At 38.7% G+C, this 25,526-nt stretch overlaps 1 protein-coding gene across 1 annotated transcript in view; it reads right to left on the bottom strand.

The window, feature by feature from the left end:
- NECAB1 (N-terminal EF-hand calcium binding protein 1) overlaps positions 1 to 25,526 on the bottom strand; it is a 58,289-nt gene that overhangs the window by 17,870 nt on the left and 14,893 nt on the right. Inside the window, exons 4-5 of the mRNA XM_027892521.1 lie at positions 16,623 to 16,648; positions 14,160 to 14,257 (exon numbers count right to left, since the gene is read on the bottom strand). Of these exons, the coding sequence (XP_027748322.1) occupies positions 14,160 to 14,257; positions 16,623 to 16,648 (124 nt within the window). The remainder of the gene's footprint in view (positions 1 to 14,159; positions 14,258 to 16,622; positions 16,649 to 25,526) is intronic.

Here is a 25,526-nt window from a genome sequence, read left to right as displayed (position 1 = left end):
TTCACAGTTGTACATGCAAACCACATAATCACCCTTTGTGTTTCTGGACAAAAAGACCTCTGAATTTCCAGGTATAGACACAAATGCCACCCATGCTGAGAGAGGCCTGGATACACAATGGCACAGCATAGTTTCTACTCAAAAAATCCCTTTTCCTTACATGTCTTAACTCCAGTCGGTGGCAGCAGCACATTATTTCTTAAGTGTAGAAAAGTCAAAATAAGACTGACAACTGCAGAATTGAATTTAAAGGTTTTATTCAGATCCACTTTTCTGAAAATTGTTTATCAAGCCCCACTGGCCTGTCTCTGACAGTGATTATGGGAATAGTCTTTGAGCAAGGCACATGCTTAGTGATCCTCCCTTGTAAAACTCCACCTTCAGTTGGCTGAAGGACTGTTTGTGCAAGAGAGGTTGTCTTCTGAATTTAGGAGTCTTTGACTGATTTTTATTCCTTTGATTTGGTTAATTATTTTTGAAACCATACATCTGTATATTTTACAATTACAGGAAATGCATCTAAGTGTTATTTGAGCTAAAGTTGTTAGAAAAGTTTGCACCTATACATAGCAGTCTGTAGTGGTTCTTTTTGTAATGACATTTCCAATATATTATATGTATTCAAAAATATTTATGCTTATTTGGTGTAGATAATTTCAGAAATAAATTCTTACCTCTGCTTTCTCTCTGGCCCAATAAATCATATTTCCATAGATGGGGTCAAATTTAATGTTTCTGGCAAGCCAGATCTGCAAAAACCCACTGTGGTCTCTTCTAACCATATCCATTCTGTGATTCTGCAGTTCTGCAGTAGCACATAGGTAATGCTGTGTGAGGGAGGTCACCTTTACAATAATATAAACACTGTTTTTTGTTTTCTCATTCATAAGTGTAATAGAGAGGATTAGAACAGACCCCTAGAGGCTTTGTTTACTGTGTTGAGCTCACACCAGGAACAGAGAAAGAAAACAGATTTCCATCTCTAAACTCTGAATGCATTTGTTGGCTCCCCACTCGGCTGACCTTGAAAACCTTTGGGTACAATTCCATCTAAAACAGTTTCATAAAATATGAGATGCCTTGAATGAAAGATTTCTTTAGTAACCACATCCAAAGAGAGAAACGGTCCACTGTCTCCAAGCTTTAAAGAAGACCTGTCATTTGAATGGTGTTGCCTCCTACTCTGAGAACCCATTTGAGTATTTTTGGCAATGCATATTTTTTAATGCATAAATTTTAAGCTCTTCCATGTTCATCCCAATATGAATGACAGCTGAAATGCTTTTTTTGATTTTTAGACTTCTCGTAGAATTTTTGCAGATATGTGTTTGCAAACAGAACACAAATACAAGATGTTTTGAAATTTAAATGTAAAATTAAAGACTGACAGATAATAGCTTTGAAAGCATTTTGCTTTCAAGTGAGAGTGATCTATTCACAATATTTGTTACTAAGTAATTCTTGCTGGAAGATTTCTTCTGCAAAAATCTCAGGTGTTAAATCACTCATGAATCATCAGAAGTTATTTATGTAGCTAGAAGCTTCATGGTCTTCTATATTTACTTCTTCTGTCTTCAGATTAATCAGGTGTGAGTTACTTTCCAACAAATAATTTTTCATTTATACAATTTTAAAATAGATACCCATGAGAGATTGTTTGTCTACCTCAGTGAATACCTGAGACTCACACCAGTCTATAAATAATGTTTGTGACAATGAACATTTTTTTACGATTACTAAATCTTTTTTATGCAATAAGAAAGCTGATTTTTTATTCTTCTTATAAATGTTCTCCATTGATTCTCTGGCACGTTAGAACAACATATGTGAATCTGTGTAGCACGTACAGCTAACTAAAACCCTGAAGTAGAATACAGGGTATGCTTTAGCTTTTGACACTATTTTGGAAATAAATGAACAAAACACAACAGAACTGACAATTTCTTCTAAGTTTTTGGGTTGTTTGAAGTGTTTGAAGTTTGAAGTATTTTAAAATTCTGGACATCCCCAAAGTAAATGCTGCAGATACCTCCATATTGCTTTCTGCCCATAGTCATGATAAATCTGATACCGGCATGCTGAATTACAACTTAAAATGTACATCAATACTTTTTCAACTGCTCAGATGGGCCCTTGTGGATGGGGGGATCATATAAATATTAGCTGTCTGATACTTGCTGCTGTCTGAGGCTGGCTGCTTTTTGACACCTTCAGAAATGCTTTCTTGCATCTGAAAGTTAGTAAGATTTTTTCATCAGAACTACTCCAGGTTTGTGCATTGCATTTTTTCTTCACATTTCTGTCCCATAATTTCTATATTTAAAGGCTTACCTATGGAAAAGGTCCTTGTGATCTTTAGATATGTCCTAGATATGACCTTGTAGGGTACACAGAGCTATTTTTGTAAAGATGGGAAAGGCAGGATGCTAACTTCATCTATGGAAGTCTAGAATTATCAAAGACTCTTTCTCATGTATATTTTACCCAAATATTAGTGTTTACAACTCTTCTATGTGGAATTAATTAACTCTCTTAATGCATCTAGTTGAGCAAATGATTACATATTTTTTTTTTCTTTAAATAATGTCTGAGTCCAGCAATGCACTCAGTCCAACAAAGTCACGGCAATGGTGGGCAACTTTAACTCCTGTCCACTGAAAGATAACTACTGCTACCTGTCCTTCCAAAGTTCTTCAAAGGTCATAGAAGATGGTACTCAGCATATATAAATAGTCAGAATTATTATTATAAATTACATCATGGAGGGGAAAAGATTGTCCAGTACAATTCAACTTAAACCTCAACACCAACTCTGAGCAATGAGGAATTACCAGCCATGCTTTGGTATTGTTTCACCACTCTACTTCCTACAGAAAAGTACCTTATTTTGTATTTTACTAAAGGCACACTGATACAACATTTCTGTACAAGAAAGAAAATGTTAATTCTGAATTTTAAAAAATGTGTATCAATTTATTAAGTGTATATTATGGTAGAATCAGCTTAACCGGCATGCCCAGCATTTGTATTGTCAGTGTATCATGTCACAAATTAATAATGAGACCCACAGATGGTGTCTGCACATAAACTAGAAAAATGGCCTGGTTCTTGAATTTTATTAGCTGTAAATTACTGTTCATTAGCATATACATTATACTGCACCACAGTTTGGGCAGTCCAGATGAAATAAGTCTGTGCTAACATATTGTTCTGGTTGTTAGTTTTACTGACTGTGAATTAACGAGGGTAATTTTCCACATCTTCCTCATCAAGAGGCAACTGTGACCTTTGTGAGCAGCAAAGATTTGAATTTTCATTAATGCAACTGAAAATGCACATAATTGGCGATTTCTCAGTGGAAAAGGTCACTGTAGTCTTTAAAAGTGGCTTATGGCTATCTTAAAAAGTGCACGAGAGGCTGTGCTTTTACAACAGCAGAGGAGGCTGGGCTTAGGTATCTCCTAGGGCACTCCACATCTCAGGGTTACAACTAGAGGCTCAGCAACACTCTTGATCCTTTTGATCTATGGTACCAGGCCCAGTCCTGACCCCCAGGTGCCCTGGCACCATGCAGATCCACTTATCAGAAGAGCAGTTCCTTGAGAAGGAGAAGAAGGGAGACACCAGTGTTTGCTTACTTGGGCAAGCAAACTAAACCTGGGACAAAAAAATAACTCTACAATCTCTCAGAAGGGGTGGCAGCTTTGGCAAGAGCTTCCATGGGGCTTGCTCCATCTTTAGGGCCAGTTCTTTCCCAAATCTACATAAATTACTTGGACAAAAGACTTGAAAGTATACTGAGTAAGTCTGTCAACTATACTACACTGGGAGGAGCTGCTGATTCCCTCAAAGCAAGAAGGCCCCACAGAGAGACCTCGCCAAATTAGAGGGCTGGGCAATCACCAACCGTATGAAGCTCAACAAGGAAAAGCACAGGATTCTGCACCTGGCACAGGACAACTCTGCTTGTATGTATAGACTGAGTAACAACAGGCTGGAAGGCAGTGCTGCAGAAAGGGACCTGGGAGTCCTGGTGGATGGCAAGGTGAATATGAGTCAGCAGTGCCCTGGCAGCCAGGAGGGCCAGTCATGTCCTGCATCAGGCAAAGCATCGCCAGATGGTTGAGGAAGGGGATTGTCCTGCTCTCCTCTGCACTGGGGAGGCCTCACCTGGAATATTATGTGCAGTTTTGGGCACCACAATATAAAAAAGATATTAAGCTATTTGAGAGCATCCAAAGGAGGTCAACACAGATGGTGAAGGGCCTTGAGGGAAGCCATTTGAGGAGCAGCTGAGGTCATTTGATCTGTTCAGCCTGGAGAAGAGGAGACTGAGGGGAGACCTCTCTGTAGTCTACAACTCCTTCATGAGGGGAAGAGGAGGGACAGGTGCTGATCTCTTCTCTGTGGTGCCCAGTGACAGGATCCAAGGTAACAACAAGCTGTGTCAGGAGAGATTTAGTCTGAATATTAGAATGAGGTTCTTCTCCCAGAGGGTGGTTGGGCAGGGGAACAGGCTCACTAGGGAAGCAGTCACAGCTCCAAGTCTGACAGAGTTCAAGAAGCCTATGGATAGTACTCTCGGGCACATGGTGTCACTCTTGGGGCTGTCCTGTGCAGGGCCAGGAGTTGGATTTTGATGATCCTATTAGGTCCCTTCTAACTCAGAATATTCTATGATTCTATGATTCCACAAACTTAGTGGGAAAGGATGTCTGGCTGTGACGTTGTCCAACCCCCTGTTCAGAGCAGGGCCAATTTTGAAGCTAGTTCAAGCTGCTTGGGGATGTGTTCAGCTGAGTTTGCAACTCCTTCAAGGATGGAGATGACACCATCTCTCTGGTCTGCTGTTGCACTCTCTCTGAGCTTATTTTCTGTGTGTCCACTCAGCATTTTTCCTTCTGCAAGATGTAGCCATTGCCTTTTGTGCTTTTGCTATGCCACCCTGAAAAAGTGTTCCTTTGTCTTCTCTATAACTCTTTAGATTAGATTTAACTCTTTAGAATTAGATCTTCCCACGGCCTCTTCTCCCAGCTGAACAAACCCTTTCCTGCTTGTTATGTTCTTATTTTGCTACATAATAGTTTATGCTATATTACACTTTTACAACTTATCTGTTGTGCTTTACTATTATACTACTTAGCAATTTTCTGTTCCGTATTTTGTATTTCATATGAAAATAATTTAATAAAAAATATTATGCTATATAAAAAATTATGCTTCTCTTTACAGAAGATACCCCCAACTGAAAAGTAGTTATCATTGAGTAAAACTCAGTAGGGAATAATCTATTTAAATTTCCCTTTGTCATGGAATTTCTCTTGCCCTGTGTGTTTAGAGCCTAAATTACTGGGGCAATGCCCTGGATTACAGTTCTAAATTGAAGATATAAAATTAGTCAAAATAACTGTACTAAGATGAAAAAATCAAAACCTTTTCATTTCAATCCCTATGACAGAATGATCTAATTATTCACACTAAGATCTAATTATTCACATTGTAGGAAGAAATCAGAACTGAGTCAGAATCAAATCCTAATTTCACCAGAAGCCATATCCAGAGATGCTCAGTGTGTTGACTTCACACAAATGCAACCTTTACAGCATCCTCGTTGTAAAAGCAATCAAAGGCATAACATGCCAAATTATTGGATTCAACTTTGAGTATGGCACAGGCTTTACAAGTTTATCCAAGTATTATATTTGGCATAAAACACGTGTCCAAATTCTACCTAGAGAATTGGAACAGTGACAATCTCTTGCAGTGCTGACATAATAGCAATGAAATAAAATAGGCAGCCATGGCTGATTAGAGAGAATATTGACACACATTTGTAATAATGTCCATCAGGACAGTATCTCACTCTCCTTTATTGGGATTATTGAAGGAGTAATATACTCTAATTGCAATATTACAAAATTCATGCATAGATAAAAAGTAACTCCTATTTAACTGCTATTAGGTGCATCAGATAGCTTAGAGACAAGAAACTATTTTGGCTGTGTTTGATATTATTAGGTAGCAGGGATATGTGTAACAATATTGCTCCAGGGAGAAGTTTGTAAGGATACATAGAAAACATCAAAGCTGTTGGTGATTTTGATTGGCATCAACAACAGAATGGCTAGGTTAAATGTTTACTTTTCTGCTGTGAAGTAATTTATATACACTTTCATGTTTAGAGGTATGAATATTAAATTAATTAAGGAGTTTTCTGGTTTCATTTTATCTTCAAGTTCTGACTATTTAATACATCTTCTCTGCTACCGGCAAAAATTTGAGCATTCTTGATCCAGTAGGTATAAGACTTCCACAAAAAAGATCAAAGAAGTTCCCAAGAGTTTTCATTACTCTGATAAGGAGCTAGGAGAAGAGGAAAGGCATGAATCTTTGGAATATCCTTGCATGACTGCTCAGAATTAATTACCTGCAGCTTTTTAAATTTATCTTACTTTGACTTGACTTGCACTAATAGTCATAACCTTAAAAATATTTTTTTTAAATAGAAACCCCAATGAAATAAAATTCCAAATTGTAATTTAATAATGTCCCTAGATAAAAATAGCTGTTTATTCATATAGTCCTCTCTGCCTTGTAGAAGGATCCAACTGGTAATATATTTAGGTCTGTCACCAGCATTCCGCTCTTCAGTTGAGAGACAATCAGGTCAGTTACTGACCGGAACGGGCTTCCCAGGGAAGTGGTTGAGTCACCATCCCTGGAGGGATTTAAAAAACACATAGAGGTGACAGGGACATGGTTTAGTAGTGGATCTGGCAGTGTCACATTAATGGCTGGACTTGATGAACTTAAGGATCTTTTTAATTATTCTAAGTTGTAATGATTCTATGATTTTTGATTGACACTGACCTGAAAAAAGCATTAATAATAAATCCAAAGGAACAAATAAACTGGATTTAAAGCCAATGCATAAAAAAAATTTATAATAATTTATATATATACATATATATAAATTTATATATATATATAAGCATTTATATAATTTATAATAATAATCAGGATAAACTGATCAATATCTGCCTTATGTTATTCTTAAGCAGTAGCTATTCCATTACATTAATTTGGTGTAAAAATGCAAAGGAAAACAAAACTAGATCATCGGAAAAATGTTAATAAATTCTAATCACATGCAAAAACGGGTCCTAGCCAATGTAACAGTTTTTGTGAAAACAAAAAAACAATTTGAAACTTCCCTTTTCCTCCAACAGAATGTTAGTTGTGGAACACTATTGTCAATATATGCTTATCGAGCTTTTTTTCTGCTTAATTTGTTTTGCTATATAATTTACATAAATGCTACTGTTACTATTACTGAAATATGCAATTAAAAAAAATCTAGGTATTCTGGTTTATAATGAGTATCAATCCTCCAGAGTGCAGTGATTTACATAATTACCATAAATGTACCATCAGTAACTAAATTGCAAGTCCCTGTGTTACTCTCTCAGGTCCTATAATCTTCTCTTTTACCAAGTCTGGTTCCTATTTTTAGACTCTTCAAGAAATTTTCAAGGCTGCACTGACTTTGCTTAGCTTTGGGGTTTTTTGAGCAAAGCAGAAAAATTAATGATTTCATAGAAGCAGATAATTAGACGTGCTGCATTAGTCACTGAATCCAGCATTTTACTGTTGCACACAATACACAAACCCTTTCTATTTTTTTTTGCAAACAACATGTAAAAAGCAGTTAGGGTTTTTTTTGCTCCCAAAAGACTTGGAAGGCTATTTGAGAACTTGATTGCTCCAGTGAAGAGGAACTGTCTTTCATTTCCATCATAAACTTTATATGGGGTTTTTTTGTGTATATAAATGCTGGGTATAAGCCAGTCTTGATTAAACCAGTCTTAGTTACCGCTGCTTAAAATGGTGTTTGCTAGTTCACCAAGTCTGGTCTCCTGCTATCACAGACAGATCATTCCATGTCTTTCATAAAATAGTTGCAAGGGAGGGAAGAAAGTCTCTCCAAAGCAAAGAATATGTGACTTTATGGAATCTGAAAAGGGAAAAGTTGCAGTGTTCTGTCCCTCATTTCCTACACTGTCTGTCACTCCTTTCCACAGAAGTCTGCAGTGCTTTTGTCTCTAAAAGAAGAATGTACCTATATTTACAGGAGTAGTATGCACTCAGAGGTCATCACTTTGAAAAAGTGTTAACTGTTCTGGTCAAAGCACATTCTAGTTTTCGTCTATGGAAGAAAACTAAATGTTTTCCACTGGCTGTACAAAAATCCTCCCCAAGTCCATCTGGGAGGTGGCTGTTGCGTTATAGTTGTTGAATTTGCTCTTCAGATATAAAGCTGTCTCAGGTCAAGCTGCACTCTTGCTCAGTGGATCAAAGTTTCATCTTTTAAGCACTGTTAACCATAAAAGCCAGTTCTGGTTTGCCTTTTTTTTTTTTTTTTTTTTTTTTTTTTTTTTTTTTTTTTTTTTTTTTTTTTTTTTTTTTTTTTTTTTTTTTTTTTTTTTTTTTTTTTTTTTTTTTTTTTTTTTTTTTTTTTTTTTTTTTTTTTTTTTTTTTTTTTTTTTAAGAATCTGTATCACTATTTCCTTTTGAAGTGAAAATTTATGATCTAATAAATATAACTAATAGTATCTAAGTAGCTGCTTAGATACAAAGCTTTTTGTTGCTTTAGATGGGATCACTTTTGCAACAGGTATGGTGGTCTTAAGTCACTTTTGAGACAGCTTACAGGCTGGTCACTTGGCCACCAGCCAGTTGTGGTTGGACTTTCACAGCAGTGCAGAATAAACTGCCCTTGGGAGCAGTGGGTTTAAAATCATCTAACATGGTCCCTGCTTCCCTGCAAACTTCTGCTGCCAGCCTTCATTGTGCAGGTGCCAGTGACAGCACCAGTGGGGATACCCAGGGATACATCCTGGCTGGAAAATGACCCTATGCTGTTGGCATAGGGGAAGGCAGGAGTCAGGAGAGGGGTGTGATCTTTAGCTAGTGAAAAAAGTGAACTTCAAATAGGCATTATGACTGATAAAAGGCACTATCAGATCAGGGTGAGATCTTCCTCTGTGAGACAGTTCCTCTGGGAAAAACCCTTCAGAGATCTCAGAGCTATTGAAGTACCTAAATTGGAGTCTGGTGCCCTACAAAGACCCCCTTGGATTCCACCTGCTGCCCCAGAAAGTGATATCATCCTGCCCCTGGGTCTCCTAGAGATCCTGCATGCTATTTGTCAGGCCTGCGCAGATGTCTTGGATATCCTTGAATACCCCAGATCTTCTAAAATACTTCTAGATAACTGTTTAAACTCCTGAATACTTTTATATTGTCAATTTAATTCCACATGGAAATTATATTTTTGGTGATTAAATGAGCTTCAGCTAGTTTACTGAGTACAGCATAGTTCACCAGCAGCAGCAGGTTGCATTTCCAATAAAATATAGCAATACTAGAAAACAAAATGATAGAGCAAAACTTATTCTTACCAAATAGCTGACAAGCAGCAACAATTTTGTGGCTTGATAACTTAAGGAAGACACGTTCTTTAGTCTGTAACTTTTTGATTTTCAGTAATCACAAGTCAATAAACCAAGATGTTGAGCACCTTAAAGAACTTATCTACTTTTACCTATCTACTTTGTTACTCAGTGACAGATTTTATTTTCTGCTGGAGGTTGCAAAGTTTCTCGTATTTTTATTATATGTGACTGCAAGCTATAGGATGTAATTAAAATGCAGCTTTCTGAAAATGTTATGTTCATGTGGGTAATAAAAAAGATTAAATATTTTAACTAAATATGCTTCTGTGGTAGTTTTTATAAAAGATTTCAGAAAAAGAAAGGCTTAAAGAAACAAACTTTCCAATGCATTTGTAAAGTTTTGCTGAGTGTTTACTTTTTAATGCTTCCTGCATATAAGAGGATGAAGAAATGCAATAAAGAGAACTATTCAGATAATACTTTGATCTGGAAAATACCAAGCTGGCAGGTGAAAGAAAAACAATTGACACAAATGATTAATCTGTCCTCGCCACTCTGGCATAAGCAACTCATGCAGACTGTCCGTCTTAAGGAGAGAAATTATCAAATATTAAAGAGCACAAATACCTCTAAAAATCCTCAGACGTGCATTTCGCTTCCTTATATAAGGATAAAACAGAAGGAGACCAGTACCAAAACAGGACTGTAGCTCCCCTACCATCCTCTGGTGTGATGGTGTTTGTATTAGAAGTAGATCGCTTGCAAATGTAACTCAGTCTTTCCCTGCTGAAAGATGTTCCTAGCTATATTTATTTTTCTGCATTTTTGGCTTAGCACCTTCCCATCAAGCAACGGACCATGAATGGTTCCTACACTCCTAAGGGCTTTCTGTCTTCCCCAGTGCTATTTAGTTTGGTTAGGCTGGAGGGATGTGGGCCAAGAACAGTGAAAGGAAGTCTGGTTTCAAACTTCTTGACCCTGTTAACACACTGGACATTTTTTCCCCACAGATGACTCGATGTTTTCACTTTCAGATAGCAGAGGGCTGGAAGACTGGAGAAAATCTCCGTTCAAGAAAGCTGAGCTGACAGTTCTTTCAAACAATAGAGGGCAATAAAATACACAAATCATGCTGAAATTGCCTTGCAAGAGCCAGTTATCTGCTAATCTAATGAGGAAAAAATATCTACTCATGGAAATCATTTGGAGGGATTGGGACAATTTGTTTGATCTTGATTTAAAGCATCCATAGCCAAGCCAAGTTCGAGCTGCTCTTAGTGGGATATTGTGTTGAGTTTGTGTGACATGGTTTGGGTTTGGGGGATGGGGTGGACACCTACAAGGATGGCTTCTGTGAGAAAATCCCTTCTACCAGAAGCTTCCCCCATATTCAACAGAACCAATTCCAGCCAGTTCCAGGATGGACCTGCCACTGGCCAAATCCAAGCCCATCAGCAATGGTAATAGAGCCTCTGGAATAACAGATATAAGGGAGCAGTGCTGGATCAAGGGTTGGACTTGATGATCTTGGAGGTCTTTTCCAATGTAGTTGATTCTGTAAGTTACTGCAAAGAGGGAAATTGCAGTCAGAGAAGAGAGGAGTGAGATTATGTGAGAATAAGAGCTGTGCAGACACCAAGGTCAGGGAAGGAGAGGCAGGAGGTGCTCCACACGTCAGAGATGAGGTTCCCCTGTAGCCCATGGTGCAGACCATAGTGAGGCAGCTGTGCCTCTGCAGCCCATGCAGGTCCACAGTGGAGCAAAGAACCACCTGCAGCCTGTGGAGGACCCTATGCTGGAGCAGGTGGATGTGCCCAAAGGATGCTGTGACACTGTGGGAAGCCTATGCTGGAGAAGGCTCCTGGCAGGACCTGTGGCCCCATGGAGAGAGCAGTCCATGCTGAAGCAGGTTTGCTGGCAGGACTTGTGACCCTGCAGTGGACCCCTGCTGGAGTAGCCTGTTCCTGAAGGACTCTGATTAGACTGGTTTTTCAGACATGCCAATCCATGCTTTTCATTGAAGACAGACACATCTTCCTTCTCCAGGGTTTCCTTGGAAACTGATGCTGAAGAATTTTTCTAGGGCTCCAGTTCTGCAGCTGCCTTTTGTGAGAAGTATTTACTGAGTCTGGGCAACTTGAATTGATAGAAAACCAGGGATTTTCTGTGGGAAGGGCTGAGTGCTGATTTTTCACCTGGCTAAAAATAAAAGGAATGAAGTACCAAGTTTCTCCTTTCCCCACTAAATACTCAAGACTGAATGAGCTGCCTGCCTGAAGCAGCACACACTCTGGGAAAGTTTAGCAGAGACTGATAGAGATGCTGAGCTTCCTCCAATCCATAAAAGCTCATGGCAGCCCTGAGAACTGGGTCTGTAATCAGCCTCATGCTTTGTGGGGTGGAGTTCAGATTCAATCTCAGCGGTTTTTAATTTTGGTTTTTAATAGGACAATTTAGTCCTTTGAAATTTGGTCCTGGTCATTGGAAACTGACTCAGCCACTGTAGACACACCGTGCCTTGGTAGGTCTCAGTGCAGGTCTTCAGTTTTGGACTTTTTTTCTATATATGAATTTTCCAACTAGGTCATCACTTAGAAGATAGTAATAAGTGCTCCTACTACTCAGTTACTATTGAAGGGACTCAACAACTGCAGTGGCAGAACAGTGACATTACTGCACTAGGAGAGGAAACCCAAGCCTTGCTCTGGATCCATGCCAATAGCCCTTTAAAACCAGACCAACTATTTTTGAGCACCTACGTGTCTGAGCTGGGGACTCAACTTGAAATGTGCCACTGTTGATGAATATCATTTATCCATGCTACCATGATATACTGCACCTCCAGCTCTGATTCTAGATGGATGTAGTCCAGAATTTAGACCATAAACTTCAATAAAAGCTCGAACTGTTTAAGATATCATTTTTAATATTTGCACACCAATGATTTATGAGGTAGTCAGGTCACATAACCCATGACAACTGGGTACCTATTGGGGATAATCTTAATTTTGAATGGAAAATTTAATTTCCATTCAAAGCTATAGTGGCTGAGCATGTCTTTGGCAGAAGGCTTTAGTTTAGAAGATTTGAGGACACATTTTTTTGTTTGACTGTGTTCACCCACTGTATCTATTAAAAGGAATTAAAAGTGTTTTTCCAGTGTCAGCCTTGTTCTGGTTCTGCCACCTCTTATGAATAGTCAGCTGAAGTATTCCCAAAAGACATAAAACCTATTAAGCTTGAATCTTCAGTTAGGAAAATAAAATTTAAAGAAATTGTGGTTTGATTATATTTTAGATGGGTTTTTCAAGCAGACAAATGAAATACTTATTAATATTCCAGACTTTCTTGTCCATTTTTCTAGTCAAGCCAATGCATACATCTTATAGTCTGATTGGTCTCCTACTTGAAATTAACTTCTTAAGTAATTCCTAAATGCTGTGGTTTATTTACTTCCAGCAGCTGTGTGGTGACATGTCCTCCCCTTTAGCAGCAGTAGTTTATAGACATGGCTATTTTTTTAACTTATGCATTGCTAAAATGAACCAATCTGTTGCTTTTCAGTGTCCAGCTCCACAAGACAGTGAGTCAGCACACAATCACTTCATTAGGAGTGGAAGATGCACAGCATGAATGAAGAGACTGGCTCAAGCTCTAAATAAATAAGCTACACTTTCAGGTTTTTATTTTGGCAATGCATGTAAAATATATGAGTACTTTATTCCTGCAAACACCCAAATACAAAAAATAATAGTTTCACTAATGAAGCACAGCTTTCTTCCCACTGATCAACTGAAAAAAAAGAAAATCAGGATTTTTTGACACCACAGGATCTCACTGAATAATTTTTGCTGAAATTTCTATTTTTGATGACTAGCCTGCCAGTGAATAGTCTTGTGGTGTGGGTCTGTGGCTGGGTTTGGAGGATCTAGGTTCTCTTCCTCCACTGGGCTATGCTTTCCCTCACCTTTTGAAGCTGATCCATCCTGAAAAGAATATTTAACTGTTCAGCCACGAAAGAGGAGCGTATTATCCAACATCTTAATATGCTTTTGGTCAGACATATAGCTGGGATGAACGAGCAGGTCTGAACATAGGAGCAGGTATGCCCATAATGAATTGAGTGGATCAGTGCCTGGCATGGCCTGCAGCACGGCTGCATCCCTGTCAGATGTAAGGATGGAGAAACTGAGCTTCTCCCCCTGAGAAACATCTCCTCCCTTGCTGTGCTGGTGGGCAACAGCCCGAATAGCTCCTCTTGGCAGGTTCTTTCAGTCCTGCTTTTGTTTAAAATGCCTGAAATGGAAATGAAATCTTGTTCTTGGTCAGGAGGTTTTACTCAACACATTATTTTTTCAAATTTGGTCTATGTCCAAATATTTGTGCTGATACTTACCTGCATTTGGCATGGGACATAAAATCCTCTAACCCTCTCTTGGTACAAAAATATTATGAACATTTTTCAAACCATTCACAAAGACAAATTTGGTTATATCCAAACTCTAATACTTTGCAGACAGAACTTTATAGATTTGATATACAACCATTTTGGCAAGTTTTTTTCCTACTGGACTTTTGCTACAAACATGTATATTTGGAAGAACTCAAATATGAATTAGTAACTTTAGTTAAGACAAATACTGCAAATACTGTTCAAATGAACAAAATATACAATGTAAAGAAAATGTCACAGTTTTAACTTACTTTCTTTGTTTTGTCCATTGCCTTCAGTATGGTTATGTTTAAGTCTTCCAAAACAGATAGAACATTTTCATACTCTCCTAAGTGCTTGGAAAAATAATCTAAAAGAAGAAAAGAAACACATCATCTATTAATTACCTGAAAAATCAATATTTTATTAAATATCAGTTTTACTAAGCCTAAATTCAGTTATGATATTATTAAATATCTAAATATAAATGAATAGGAATGACAATGAAAAGGATAATTTTATTTTTTAATTTTGTATTATTTCTATGCAAAATCATTCCTGGAATACTTAAAATGCCAAAATCAGTATATCAAAACATTCTATTTCAATAAATGAGTTGCCAAATTGACAAAAAATTTACAATATCGATTTGATAGCTGAAACAAACTTATTTTCAAAATATCTACATTTTCTTTGCCAACTGGATTTTTAGTGTAATAGTCTACTTTACAGGTACTAGCAGGAAATGAAGTTTTCATGTGTATGTATTAAATTTATTATATTGATACAAAAATGAATAATTCTGATAAAGCTCTTAGAGGAGATAAGATCAAGTGGGGGCTGTTGTGAGTTGGGGTTGGTTGAGACCAGTCGTTTCTACCCGAGAAATTAAGAGACCATGAGTTGGCCAGATAAACTTCTAGTCCCAGGTACTGCGATTACATTTTCAACAAGTATGATGCATGCAATCTACTTTTTAATGTAAATAATGGAAATAATAAATTGCAGGGTGTCCTTGTGTAACTGCTCAAAGCAAAAGACATTTTAACAGAAAGAGCTGATGTAAAATCAGGGAGCACAACTCGATCAGAGGGATTACAGCAAGAGGAGGAAGCAAAGCTGGGAAATTATAACCTGAGTTCCCATTTGGTTGATGCGGGGAAATACAACAGAGGGAGGCACAGGAAGGAAAAAGTGTGAAAAGGAAAGAAAAAAAAAAAGTTAAAGCTAGAGACTGTGTTAGATAAGGCATTTAGATGCCAAATCACCTGGAAAAGCACAAAAAAACAATATCTAAATGGGATGGGAAGAACAAGATTAGATAAGGGCTTTTTGAAATAATAAATAGCAATACTTTGAGGCTTTTAAGAGGTCAGCATGAGCTTGTCAGGAGAATCACGAAAGCATAAGTTACCAAGAACACTGCAGCATAACCTGGTATTGCTAAGAGGTTGAATGAAAATATATTGTGAATTAGTACCCTGGATGTTTTTTACTTTAATTTCTCAGGTGAACTGAGATAACTCAGGAGGAGCTGTATAACCACAAGCTTAAACAGGTGTTGAGTAAACTTGGTACCAGATTCACAGATGAGAAACATTCTAGTGGCAACACATGAAAGATTTAAAAGGCAGCTGAAGCAGCTCATATTTAATCAAAACAGACAATAAACAGAGTCAGTGCTGGATTGACAGCCCCCTCAGCCCAGCAAGCCTGTAAGCCTCCAGTGCAACATCAACAGCAGTAAATCCCTTGTGGAACAAAACCACCTGTCTTCCTTGGCCAGGTTTATACAGTTTTGACCAGATGCTCAACCAGCACTTGTCACAGTCCAATTCACTTCAGATGAATCTCTTGTCATATATTTATAAGCCACAGGCTGAGATACCTCTTAGTGGGTTCTTGGCCCTGGGTAGAGTCATCCTGTGGGTGAGTAAATGAGCTTGTTTTCAACTTAACAGTATTTTCAGCATTTAAATGTCTTCAACTTTGTTGACCATTGGAAAACTTATCAGGCTACCAACTCTCCCTCAGAAAAAGGCTGGTGTTGACAAGTATAAATGTTGGTGGTTTTTTTTCCTAACATTCTGTGGGAGGACTTGGAAAAGTCTTGCAAGAATTGTTATCTGTTGGAAGCAGCACTCCGAAATCAGGTGCTGTAAGATCAGATGGAGAGCAAACAGGGTGTTGGAGAAATGATTCACAGCCCAGAACAGGGGACAGAAATAAGTAATTGGGCCAAATTCTAGGCCTTACAGGAGTTTTACTGTCATGAAGGATGACAAAACTTCTCAAACCACCGTTCTCGCTGGCTCAAGTAGGAGGAAAGTAATGAATTTTCCTCCATGGGGTACTAATATGACAAGCTTTTTCAAAATTCCTAAAGCACTCATACTTGTTAAAATGTGAAACTAACTCGAAAAAATATCTCATATTGAAGGGAAATAAGATAAAAGCCATCTCTCTATTTTTCTATATATCAGAACAAATTTTGAATCTCAGAAAATGTGAAGTACTGGTTAGGAAAATTATTTTCAAAGTAGATTCTGCACATAGTGGATGACAGAGTCTGAGAAGATTATAAGCCATCTGCATTTTCCCAGGAGTTCTTTGAGTGGAAATTATTTCCTGTTTGAGCTACAAAGATTAAACAGAAAAAAATAGTCACATGGTGTGTTCATTTGCACAGGGCTGCCGCAGGCATAGATTATGTTCTTTCCCAAAAAGGAACTTACCACAGAGTTCTTCTGTGTCAAGATTGCTGGAAAGATAAGAGTAGAGAAGGTTAGTGAGCTTAGTAATTTTTTTTTTTTTGATTGGTAAACAGCAGGACTGATTGGCCTGACTAGGGTATGAAACCCCCTGCTGGGCTGCAGCATAAGATGTGAGTGCCTGCGCCTTGCTGGCCTTACCCTGCTGCCTTAGGGAGGCTCATCTGAAGCAGAAGGCTGCAGCCTTTCAAAGCTGGTGGCAGGTGCAGCCTCCCTTTGTACTCACGTTCCCACTGGTACCTTCTTCCCCGCTAACAACCCACTTTGATGTTCCTTGCCCAGCCTTTGTGCATCACGGTGCAGTCACTGCTCCTCAGGCTTTACACATTTGGTCCCACTTCTGGCAGAAATCTATCTAAACACTAGAAATGTTGGTGGGTTTTTTTCTCCATCTTTCTCCCTGTACTCTTTTGTGGCTGTCATGCTGGACAGTGGTGCTCAGAGAGCTTGGCCCTCCATGCTAAATGAGGAAAAACCAAATAACTTTCTCCCTTTTGCAATCCTTGCTGTGCAGCTGTGTTCCATGGGAGAGACGGTACAGCAGGAGGATAAAGTCAGACATATCCCATCAGCACACATAATTTCTAAGACTTTCTGGCCATACAAAACCATTTTACCACTACTAGCTTCAGCAAAATTAGTGAAAAGAAAAGTATAGCTGTATTGCCATATTCCCATGCCATTATATAAACACATAAATGCAGGCAAGTATTCAAACCTGTTCACTTGGAACAGATTTTGTCTTGATCAACTTTGAAGTGATATTTTCTCTCATAAGCAGTATTTTCTCTCTGAGGCCTTAACAGCCAGAAGAAAAAAAAGAAAAAACATTTGACCTACAGCTCATTACTCAAAGTTAGTGTATTGACTTTCTTCCAAGGAGGAGAAGAAACTGATTATTAAACTTAAAAGCATGAACATTCTCTTTGAATCTTGCTGAGGGGTGAATATTGAACGGCTGATTGCACTTAGGGTATTTTCACTTATCTTTTTAATGGGATTTTTTAATTGACCTTTTAATAAAATGATGACACAGCACTATCTTAAAATCACTTTCACCACTGCTAACTTCCATACATCTGGCTTTTATTTCACAAGGGAGAGAAACAGAGAAATTGCAGGATCCTGTGTTATCACAAACTTGCATACTCAGGACTATAAAAACTTCTGAACACTTTTAATTGATAATGTAGATGAGATTTTCACACAACTTTTATTAATTGAAGGTGACCTTATCTGCATTTGAACAGGCCAAGTTAGATAGCTGCCAAGGAGACTTGCACCTGATTTGTTTGGCCAATGACCTTGGTGGCAGGTATAAAGAAATTCATAGTCTGTAAGAACAGGTGCCGAAGCTGAGAAACTTAACTCTTAGGTCAACAAACCATGTGATGGGAAAAAGTGTCTGCAACTCCTTAAGGCTTTTTACCACAGATCACTACAGCATCAATGGTGCAATGTGTCTGACCACCCACTCCTGCAGTTCAGCAGACATTTTTGGAACAGTCCAGGTGTTCACCCTCTGAATGCAAACTGAACTCCTGAAAGCTGGAAAATTGCCTGTGTCAAAAAGCCTTGACAGAATATGATGATGTTAAATGACAGGAGTTTGCTGTTATGATGCCTACTCTTGGTTCATCATCCCTTTACTTTCTGCTCTTTCACATCATCTGCCCTTGTGCCTTAATGAAAAACACGTTTCTGCATTTCTTAATGTACAGCTTGATAACTGTGTTTAAAATAGCCTTTCACATTGTTACCCAGTCAAATTGATGCTCTTTTCAATTTTCATATTTAAATCCATTCTCATCCTTGTCCTTCTGCAATATCCTCAGCACCATGGTACTGATATAAGGAGTAGCTTGGAGGCTTTCAGCCTCCCTGTTTTCAGTATGCTGTTAGTCTTATTGGCAGGAGTGACACAGCTGCAAATGGACTACCAATGCAATTGGAAAAGTATTCAGGTGCTGAATTCATTTTCAGTTAGAACTGGACATCTGAATAATGAGGAAAACATTATGCAAAGCAATTTGTGCAGCAAGCCTGTGACAGAACACAGAAAAGACACAAAGAACATGGATTTCAGTCTAGCATACTCAGTGTTTCCTCTGTTATAAATACCCTTCATTGTTCTTGGCATCCTGTTTGAAGGAGATGCTGTTCTAGGCAGGCAAGCTATAATTTTGTGTCACTGACTATTTCATTCTCTCAGAAATAATAACATGCTGCTTCAAACACAGTTGTGAACAAACCTAGGAATTCTTTTGCTGCATAAAAACAATTTTGAGCTCCCTGCAAGATGCTACAGAAATAACTTAAGAAATTTGGCAGGTATTTAATAATACAGGAGTGAGGTATGCACCAGAGGGCTGTTTCTGTAACTCAGTACTCAGGTTTACAACAGGCACCTGTTCATCCTTTCAGTGGGTACATATGCCAAGGATGCTTTTGCTTAGACCTGTTATCTGGAAATGCTGAACATGTTATTTGCAATATTTGCTGGATGACTCACATCCAGCCACCAGCCCTCCACTCACAATAAGCAACTGAGGCATAGGGTGTAGCCAAATGTATTCACGTCATGTCAGCATGTTAATTTTTAAAGTCCTGCTCTCAATTTGCTTTCTGACTACTAGATGCAGTCCTTCTACAGGTCTGTATCTAAAATGTTCTATACCTAAAAACATGAGCTATTTTTAAAGAACTATTACACTGAGCAGCTCTGATCACTGAAAAACTGATCATGCCTGTTGCTCAGTGACATAAAAATAAGCAAATTCACTCAAATGAACTGTGGCAAAAGTGCCTATTCATGGTACCTCTGAAAGTGGTCCAAAATGTAAAACTGCAAAGCAGCTGTGATCTTGTCCTGCCCACCACAGTTAGCTGTGGATTGGGGGCTGCCAGGGAGGAGGGAAGGTTAAAGCTATTCCACTCATTCACTGCTATGGATCCACTGATCCACAACCCCACCCACTGATGACACATACTGTTCTCTGATAGGAAAGGCACCTCCAGACAGAGGTACCAGCAGAAGATCTGCATATTTTCCTGGACCACAAGAAGAGGCAATGATATCTCTTCAGGAATTATATACAAAGTATGGAGTAGGGCATTTAAAGCAGTTACTTTATTGAAGAATCCAATAGTGAATGAAAGACTTTATGAACTAACTTAATTTAGAAAATTCATTGCCATGACTATTAAAACTGGAGAAGGATACTTTCTTCTTCAGATCTCCATTCTCAGATATGCTAAGGATTTTTTCAGGAGCTTGAACCAACTCTCTTGCATGACTTTTGACTAAATTTGGTTTTAGGGAGGAAGGTTTAAAGCTAGTATCACCTACTGTTGAGTAGAAGCATATAATTTGTGATTGAAAGGAATCAAATATTACTTAAACTATGCAAGGGTAACTGAATAGTCATCCATGGACAATCTTAGCCAAAATGCTGTAAGCTCTTTGCAATGTGAAAGCCTGCATACCATCTCACTTTAAGTCAGCAAAATCTGATAAGTACTCTAACATTACAGAGTGTTTCGCAAAGGAGTCCTATGTGTGCACTTCCAGTTTAGGGATTTTCTGTCTCACATCTGCTTTGCAACAGTGAATACCAATATTCAGGTTTGTTCAAGGTTTCTTACCACTGGAGGCAAAAGTGCCTCCAGGGTGTTGCAGTGCTGTGATGGCCCAGGTTTTGGCCTGTTGTCACAGAAAAGGAAGGAGAGGAGGAAAAAGGAGCAGAAGTGGGACAGAGCTCCTGAGTCTGTCCTTAAGGAGGCAAACTTCGTCCTCCCCTGAGGACACTGCAGCTCTTCAACCCCAGGTCCAGCTGGATTGTCCACACTCTGGACTCTCAACAGCAGCAGCCAGCTTGGCTTTCTGGGCTCTGACATGGGCAGTAGGGTCATGGCTCTTTTAATGTCCCACATCTTGCTGCACTAAATAATTAGTTTGCTTATGCTTAGCTCCAGGCTAAGTGATAACTTCAGAATCATCACTTCCTCTTCTCCTGTGGCAGGACTGCAGGAAGGAATAAAGTTTTGTTTTTTTTTTTTTCCCTAAGAACTCATCTGAAAAACAATCCTCTAGTCCTTTGCATTCAGCAATGATTTACAAGGATGCAATGACTACATAGCTGACAAGCCATCTTAATCACCTGAGCTACAACAGCTTCTGCATTGCTAGAAGAAGCTTAATAATGCTATTAAAATTCAAGGTGTATGTTAAAATCTGTAGAGCACTCTGTAAGGGCTGCAGAGCTATGATTTTTTAGCAGAGTCTGAATGACACAAACCTAAATCAAACACAACATCACGGTGGCTCTTCTGCCACAGGGAACAAATTTCAGAGTTTTTACCCCACGGGATGAAAGAGAATGTTTTAATTTCTGGTTTTGTCCCAAAATTATTTTAAAAAAACCCATGAGATTAAATTATTTATATTTAGACAAGCTAACATGTTACATTGTTTTATTAAACTCCTTGAAAATACAGATATTGATAGAGGTACCAGAATGCTGTGGCTCTCTGGGAAACCCACATTATGGAACGGACTAGGCTTTCAAACCACACCTACCATTAAGCAATGTACTCACTGCTGGGAATTCAATGTTATCAGAAGAACTGAAATGAAACACTTAAGGTCAGTGCCATTTAGGTAAATGCAACTGCAAATAGTCATTATTATCTGATTTTCTCAATGTGAGTAATTTTCATTTGTTTCTGCAGAAAGCTGAATTTCCCATTAAAAATAACCATCCATATGGAAAATTTCCCAAAAAAATTCTATTTACAGCTTGTCTGTCTAACCAGAGGATCTAGTAGCATCAAGACAGTGTAAATCATTCTCAGTGGGCCACAGGCTAATGCAGTCAGATGGCTTCCTGCTATTGCAAGGGTAATGCTAACCATCTTCTTGCTCTCAGATATCCCCTTGGCATCATTTCAGTGTTTGCTACTAGGGCAGACAATCTCAACATTTTTCTTTTAACCCAGGAAAGAACGAGGGCTCAGCTAATGAAGACCTGGACAGGAGGGAGGGAGGTGTGTTCACTTTGGGACTGAGTCCTAAATGTGGATGCCCGTGTGTGCACTGGGTGTCCAACCTGCCCTGCCAGGCAAAATAGTCCCATTGTATTCAGTGGAGTTGGAGAGTTTTAACTGACCAACTAGCAAGAGACAGAGTAATAACTGGATATAACATAATCACCTAGTGCTCCTTCAAATGTTCTAGTATTTCTCTTTCATCTGCTTCTCCTGTGTCATCCTTTCCATGCTGGGCTGATTTTCGGTGCAAGCATCTTAAATGCCTAATACCTGGGCAACAGAGCTGAAGCCTATGTGAACAGCATCACATCTTCAGTGCCAGTGATTTCATTGACCAAAAGGGAGCCTCAGACTCCCTGCTGACACATACACGTGCAAGTGTAGATGTGTCTCCATTGTGCCAAGTCGCATCCTGACCTGCAGTACATGCAGCATGACAGACTCTCCCAAATGCCCAGCATAAGCTCAGTGCTGCAGGTGGCCAAGGCTCTCAGGTCCTCACCAAACTCATCTCTGACTTGTGTATAGTTTAACTTGTGCCACATACAAAGGTTTAATGGGACCTCCCTACATTTGGGAGGGTGCCTGTGCCCCAGGTCCTGAATAGTTTAAGCATTCCTCCTACCTTATAACTAGGGTCCTGACTGAGGACTTCATTTTACCAATGCGTGAAGTGAGAAAAACAAGTCTGATTCCCCACTGACTCCTGTGAGTCAGTAATCAGTGAAGCATTTATCTCTCTATTTCTCCAGCAGTGCTACAGACTGAATCCCCTTGAGATCTTCTGTATATCTCTTACTTTGTAACTTTGCCAAATATTCTCATTATCTTCTGACAATTTTTCCCTGAGGATGCCATTATGCAAAAATAATTTCCATGAAAGTTATGAGTGGGGGAGGGAAGGGTGAGGGATAAGAGTAAAAGGGATGTTTACATTTGCAATGACTGCTAAAACTTACTCACTAAACCATTCTTGCTCTGTTGAAACACAAGCTCATCAGAGCTGACATTAAAATTAAGCAGGGTCTAAGTTACCAAGGCAATGAGCTGTAAAAGCCTTCACCCTTATGCCACTAATGCCAAACTTTTCCTGCATACTACACTCCACCTATAAAAAGACCTGTGCTGCTGACGCCTTTCTCTACTTTCAGTACAATTATTCAGGCAATACCACGTGTAAAGAAAATAGCTGTATTTCTTCAGGAGTGCCTCTTCTGAAGTCCAGCTGTGCTTCAACACTGTCTTGCATGAAAGCTGTCTTACTTTCACTTAATAACCAGAATGCTCTGAGACAGCAGAGCATTAGGTCTTCAGCTCCAAAATTATTTCAGCTACAACCTGCAGACCATGTCATCCATGAGATGTGTGTTGTCACCCTCCTTGTCAGCCTCAGAAAATACTTTTGGCACCTTTGCAGCACTTGCATTTGCCTCCAACACCCTTCCTGTTGCTCCCTGCAGAGCATTGCTGAGCACTGTGAGGCTTGGAGCTGAGATTGTGTGGGAAGAGAGGAGAGAGGAACCATACTGAGAGGAACTTCACACTCACAAAACTCCAACATGATTAACTCGGCTTTTAATAGAGTTCATTGAGGTTTTCTGAAGTCTTAGAACAAGCAGTGAGCAGCTCCAAACTGAGACATTACAGGTGTATAACATGGATGTCATGTCAAATAGATGCCATATCAGGATGCAAAGATAAGCTCTTCCTCTCGTCCCTTCCCAGCTCCCAGCTATGCACTTATGTTGGTCTAGCTCATGCTGTGGGGGCTTGGCTCCTACTCAACACACTGGGGATCCACCTTGGCGCCCTGATACCTTCCAAAGAGCTTAAGTTGTTGCCCAGATCCTAATAGTGTGTTTATTTCTGGGCTATCCACAGCACAGTTAAACCATTATAAATAAGAGGAGGATCCATTGTACAATGCCAGGTTGAAGCTTAAGCCTTTAACAATCACTGCTCTTGATTTCTTACCTATATTTGTTTGGGGTTTTTTGTTTGTTTGTTTGTGTTTTTGTTGTGGGTTTTTTTGTTTTTTGTTTGTTTGGTTGGGGTTTTTTTTGGTGTTTTGTTTTGGGATTTTTTGGTTTGGGGTTTTTTTTCCGTTGTTGTTTTGTTTTGTTCTAGTTTGGGGGTTGTTTGTTTGTTTGTTTGTTTGTTTTAAGGGTGATTAAATACAAGACACTGCTTTGCAGTACATGCAAATGGTAAGTGCATGCTAAGAAACAAGAACCTGGAGACTTGGCTATAACAGCCCAGACCTAATCACTGCTGCATCAACAAAAAGCCTTTCCTTACACTGGCAGAGTGAGGACATCTGAGTGGGTACCCTCCATAACAGCTTCTTTATACCATTCAGTGCTACATGATTGAATACGGATTGCCCAAAGGTTTCATGAGAACCTGGAAAGCACAAACAGGAGTGACTCTCAGTGGAAGTTAAATGTCTAATTGGCTTTCAACTTCAACCTGAAGTCATGAATGACATTACTGGAAACTGCATTTACGGAAGAATAGTTAACTGTTACTTGCCTAAATCAGTCACCTTGTGCTAATTTACATATCAGGAATGCTGTTCTATGGCCAAATCAAAGCATTCTATCTTCTCTTGATGTAGCTTTCGAAGCACAATATATCTGAATAATCAGAAGTTGTTCATTTTACTGAAGAATGTTAAAATCAATGTAATGTAATAATTAATCCTTAGTATTTTCTCCCTACCTTCCTTTACAAACAGGAGACTGGCATTCACTGTATCAACAATATCCCATTTGTTGGCCCAGTGTCCTGTTCTTTTTTTTTGTGGTCATGAGAGGCTTTTAAAAAAACCCACATTAAGGCCTTGCAAACAGGTATGAGATAGTCTGCCCCTGGCAGTAATTTCTGTGTAACTCTGTGTATTTAGTAGCTGGCTTATAGACTAATTATTATATTGTCTTATGGATCAGTGGATGGAAGACCCTGCCACAAATGTAATTGTTTACAATTTATCTTTTTGAGTGCCAGTTCTTACAAATATAAATCTTTTATTACAACACTTTCAAGAATGGTAGATCATCATAACAGTATTAAAAGAGGGGAAGATAACTTCCTTTTTGCATAGAAACACTGCTTCACCAAATTTGGTTGTTTTATATGTTTGTTTCTGGCAGTATCAAAAGGAAAAAGGAATGGAAGTTAAAAAAATTAGGGAATCAATTTGCACAGTGTGTCTTCAGTGGTATTTATTTATTATTTAAAATTTTATAAAAAGGTAATGTAGATTTTTTTTTGAAATAGAAAGAAAAAAGTCAGTATACATGTAAGTACATTCATAAATTGCAAACTATATGTCCAAATGATGCACTGAGAAAATATCCTTGTCTAATGCCAATTTTCAGTAAAAGCAATGATCTGCTCTGAATGAATAACTGGTACTTTAGGGTCTAGACATTGTAAATATAAATTCATCCTGGCATAAGAAAGTCTTATTCGATTTGTCTCTTGGAAACTTTATGTGGTGTTAACTAAATCCTACTCTACTTTTCCTGATGATTATGGTCACTGCAGCACCAACCTTTTACTTTGTAAAAAGATGACACCGGACTGCACCAAATACCAAGGTGCAAAGATCACAGTCAGGCAGACAAAATCTGAATTACTGGGAAGTTAAACTTGCTATGCTAAAGATTTGCCCTGCTATCATATTGGAAATGGTAATTACTCATTTTAGCAGTCTTCCACACCCTATCTGACTGACCTTAGGGCCTGTGTAACAGGAGGTTTTAATATCTGGTTAGTTTTAGTTACCTTAAGTTAGTTTCAGTTACCTGAAAAGTG

The sequence above is a fragment of the Empidonax traillii genome, unplaced genomic scaffold (assembly GCF_003031625.1).
Source record: "Empidonax traillii isolate 1590-97213 ecotype Southwest subspecies unplaced genomic scaffold, ASM303162v1 scaffold355:size2308892, whole genome shotgun sequence".
Taxonomy (NCBI): domain Eukaryota; kingdom Metazoa; phylum Chordata; class Aves; order Passeriformes; family Tyrannidae; genus Empidonax; species Empidonax traillii.
Note: the sequence above shows the minus strand (reverse complement) of the source record. Positions and strands in the feature narration are given on the sequence as shown.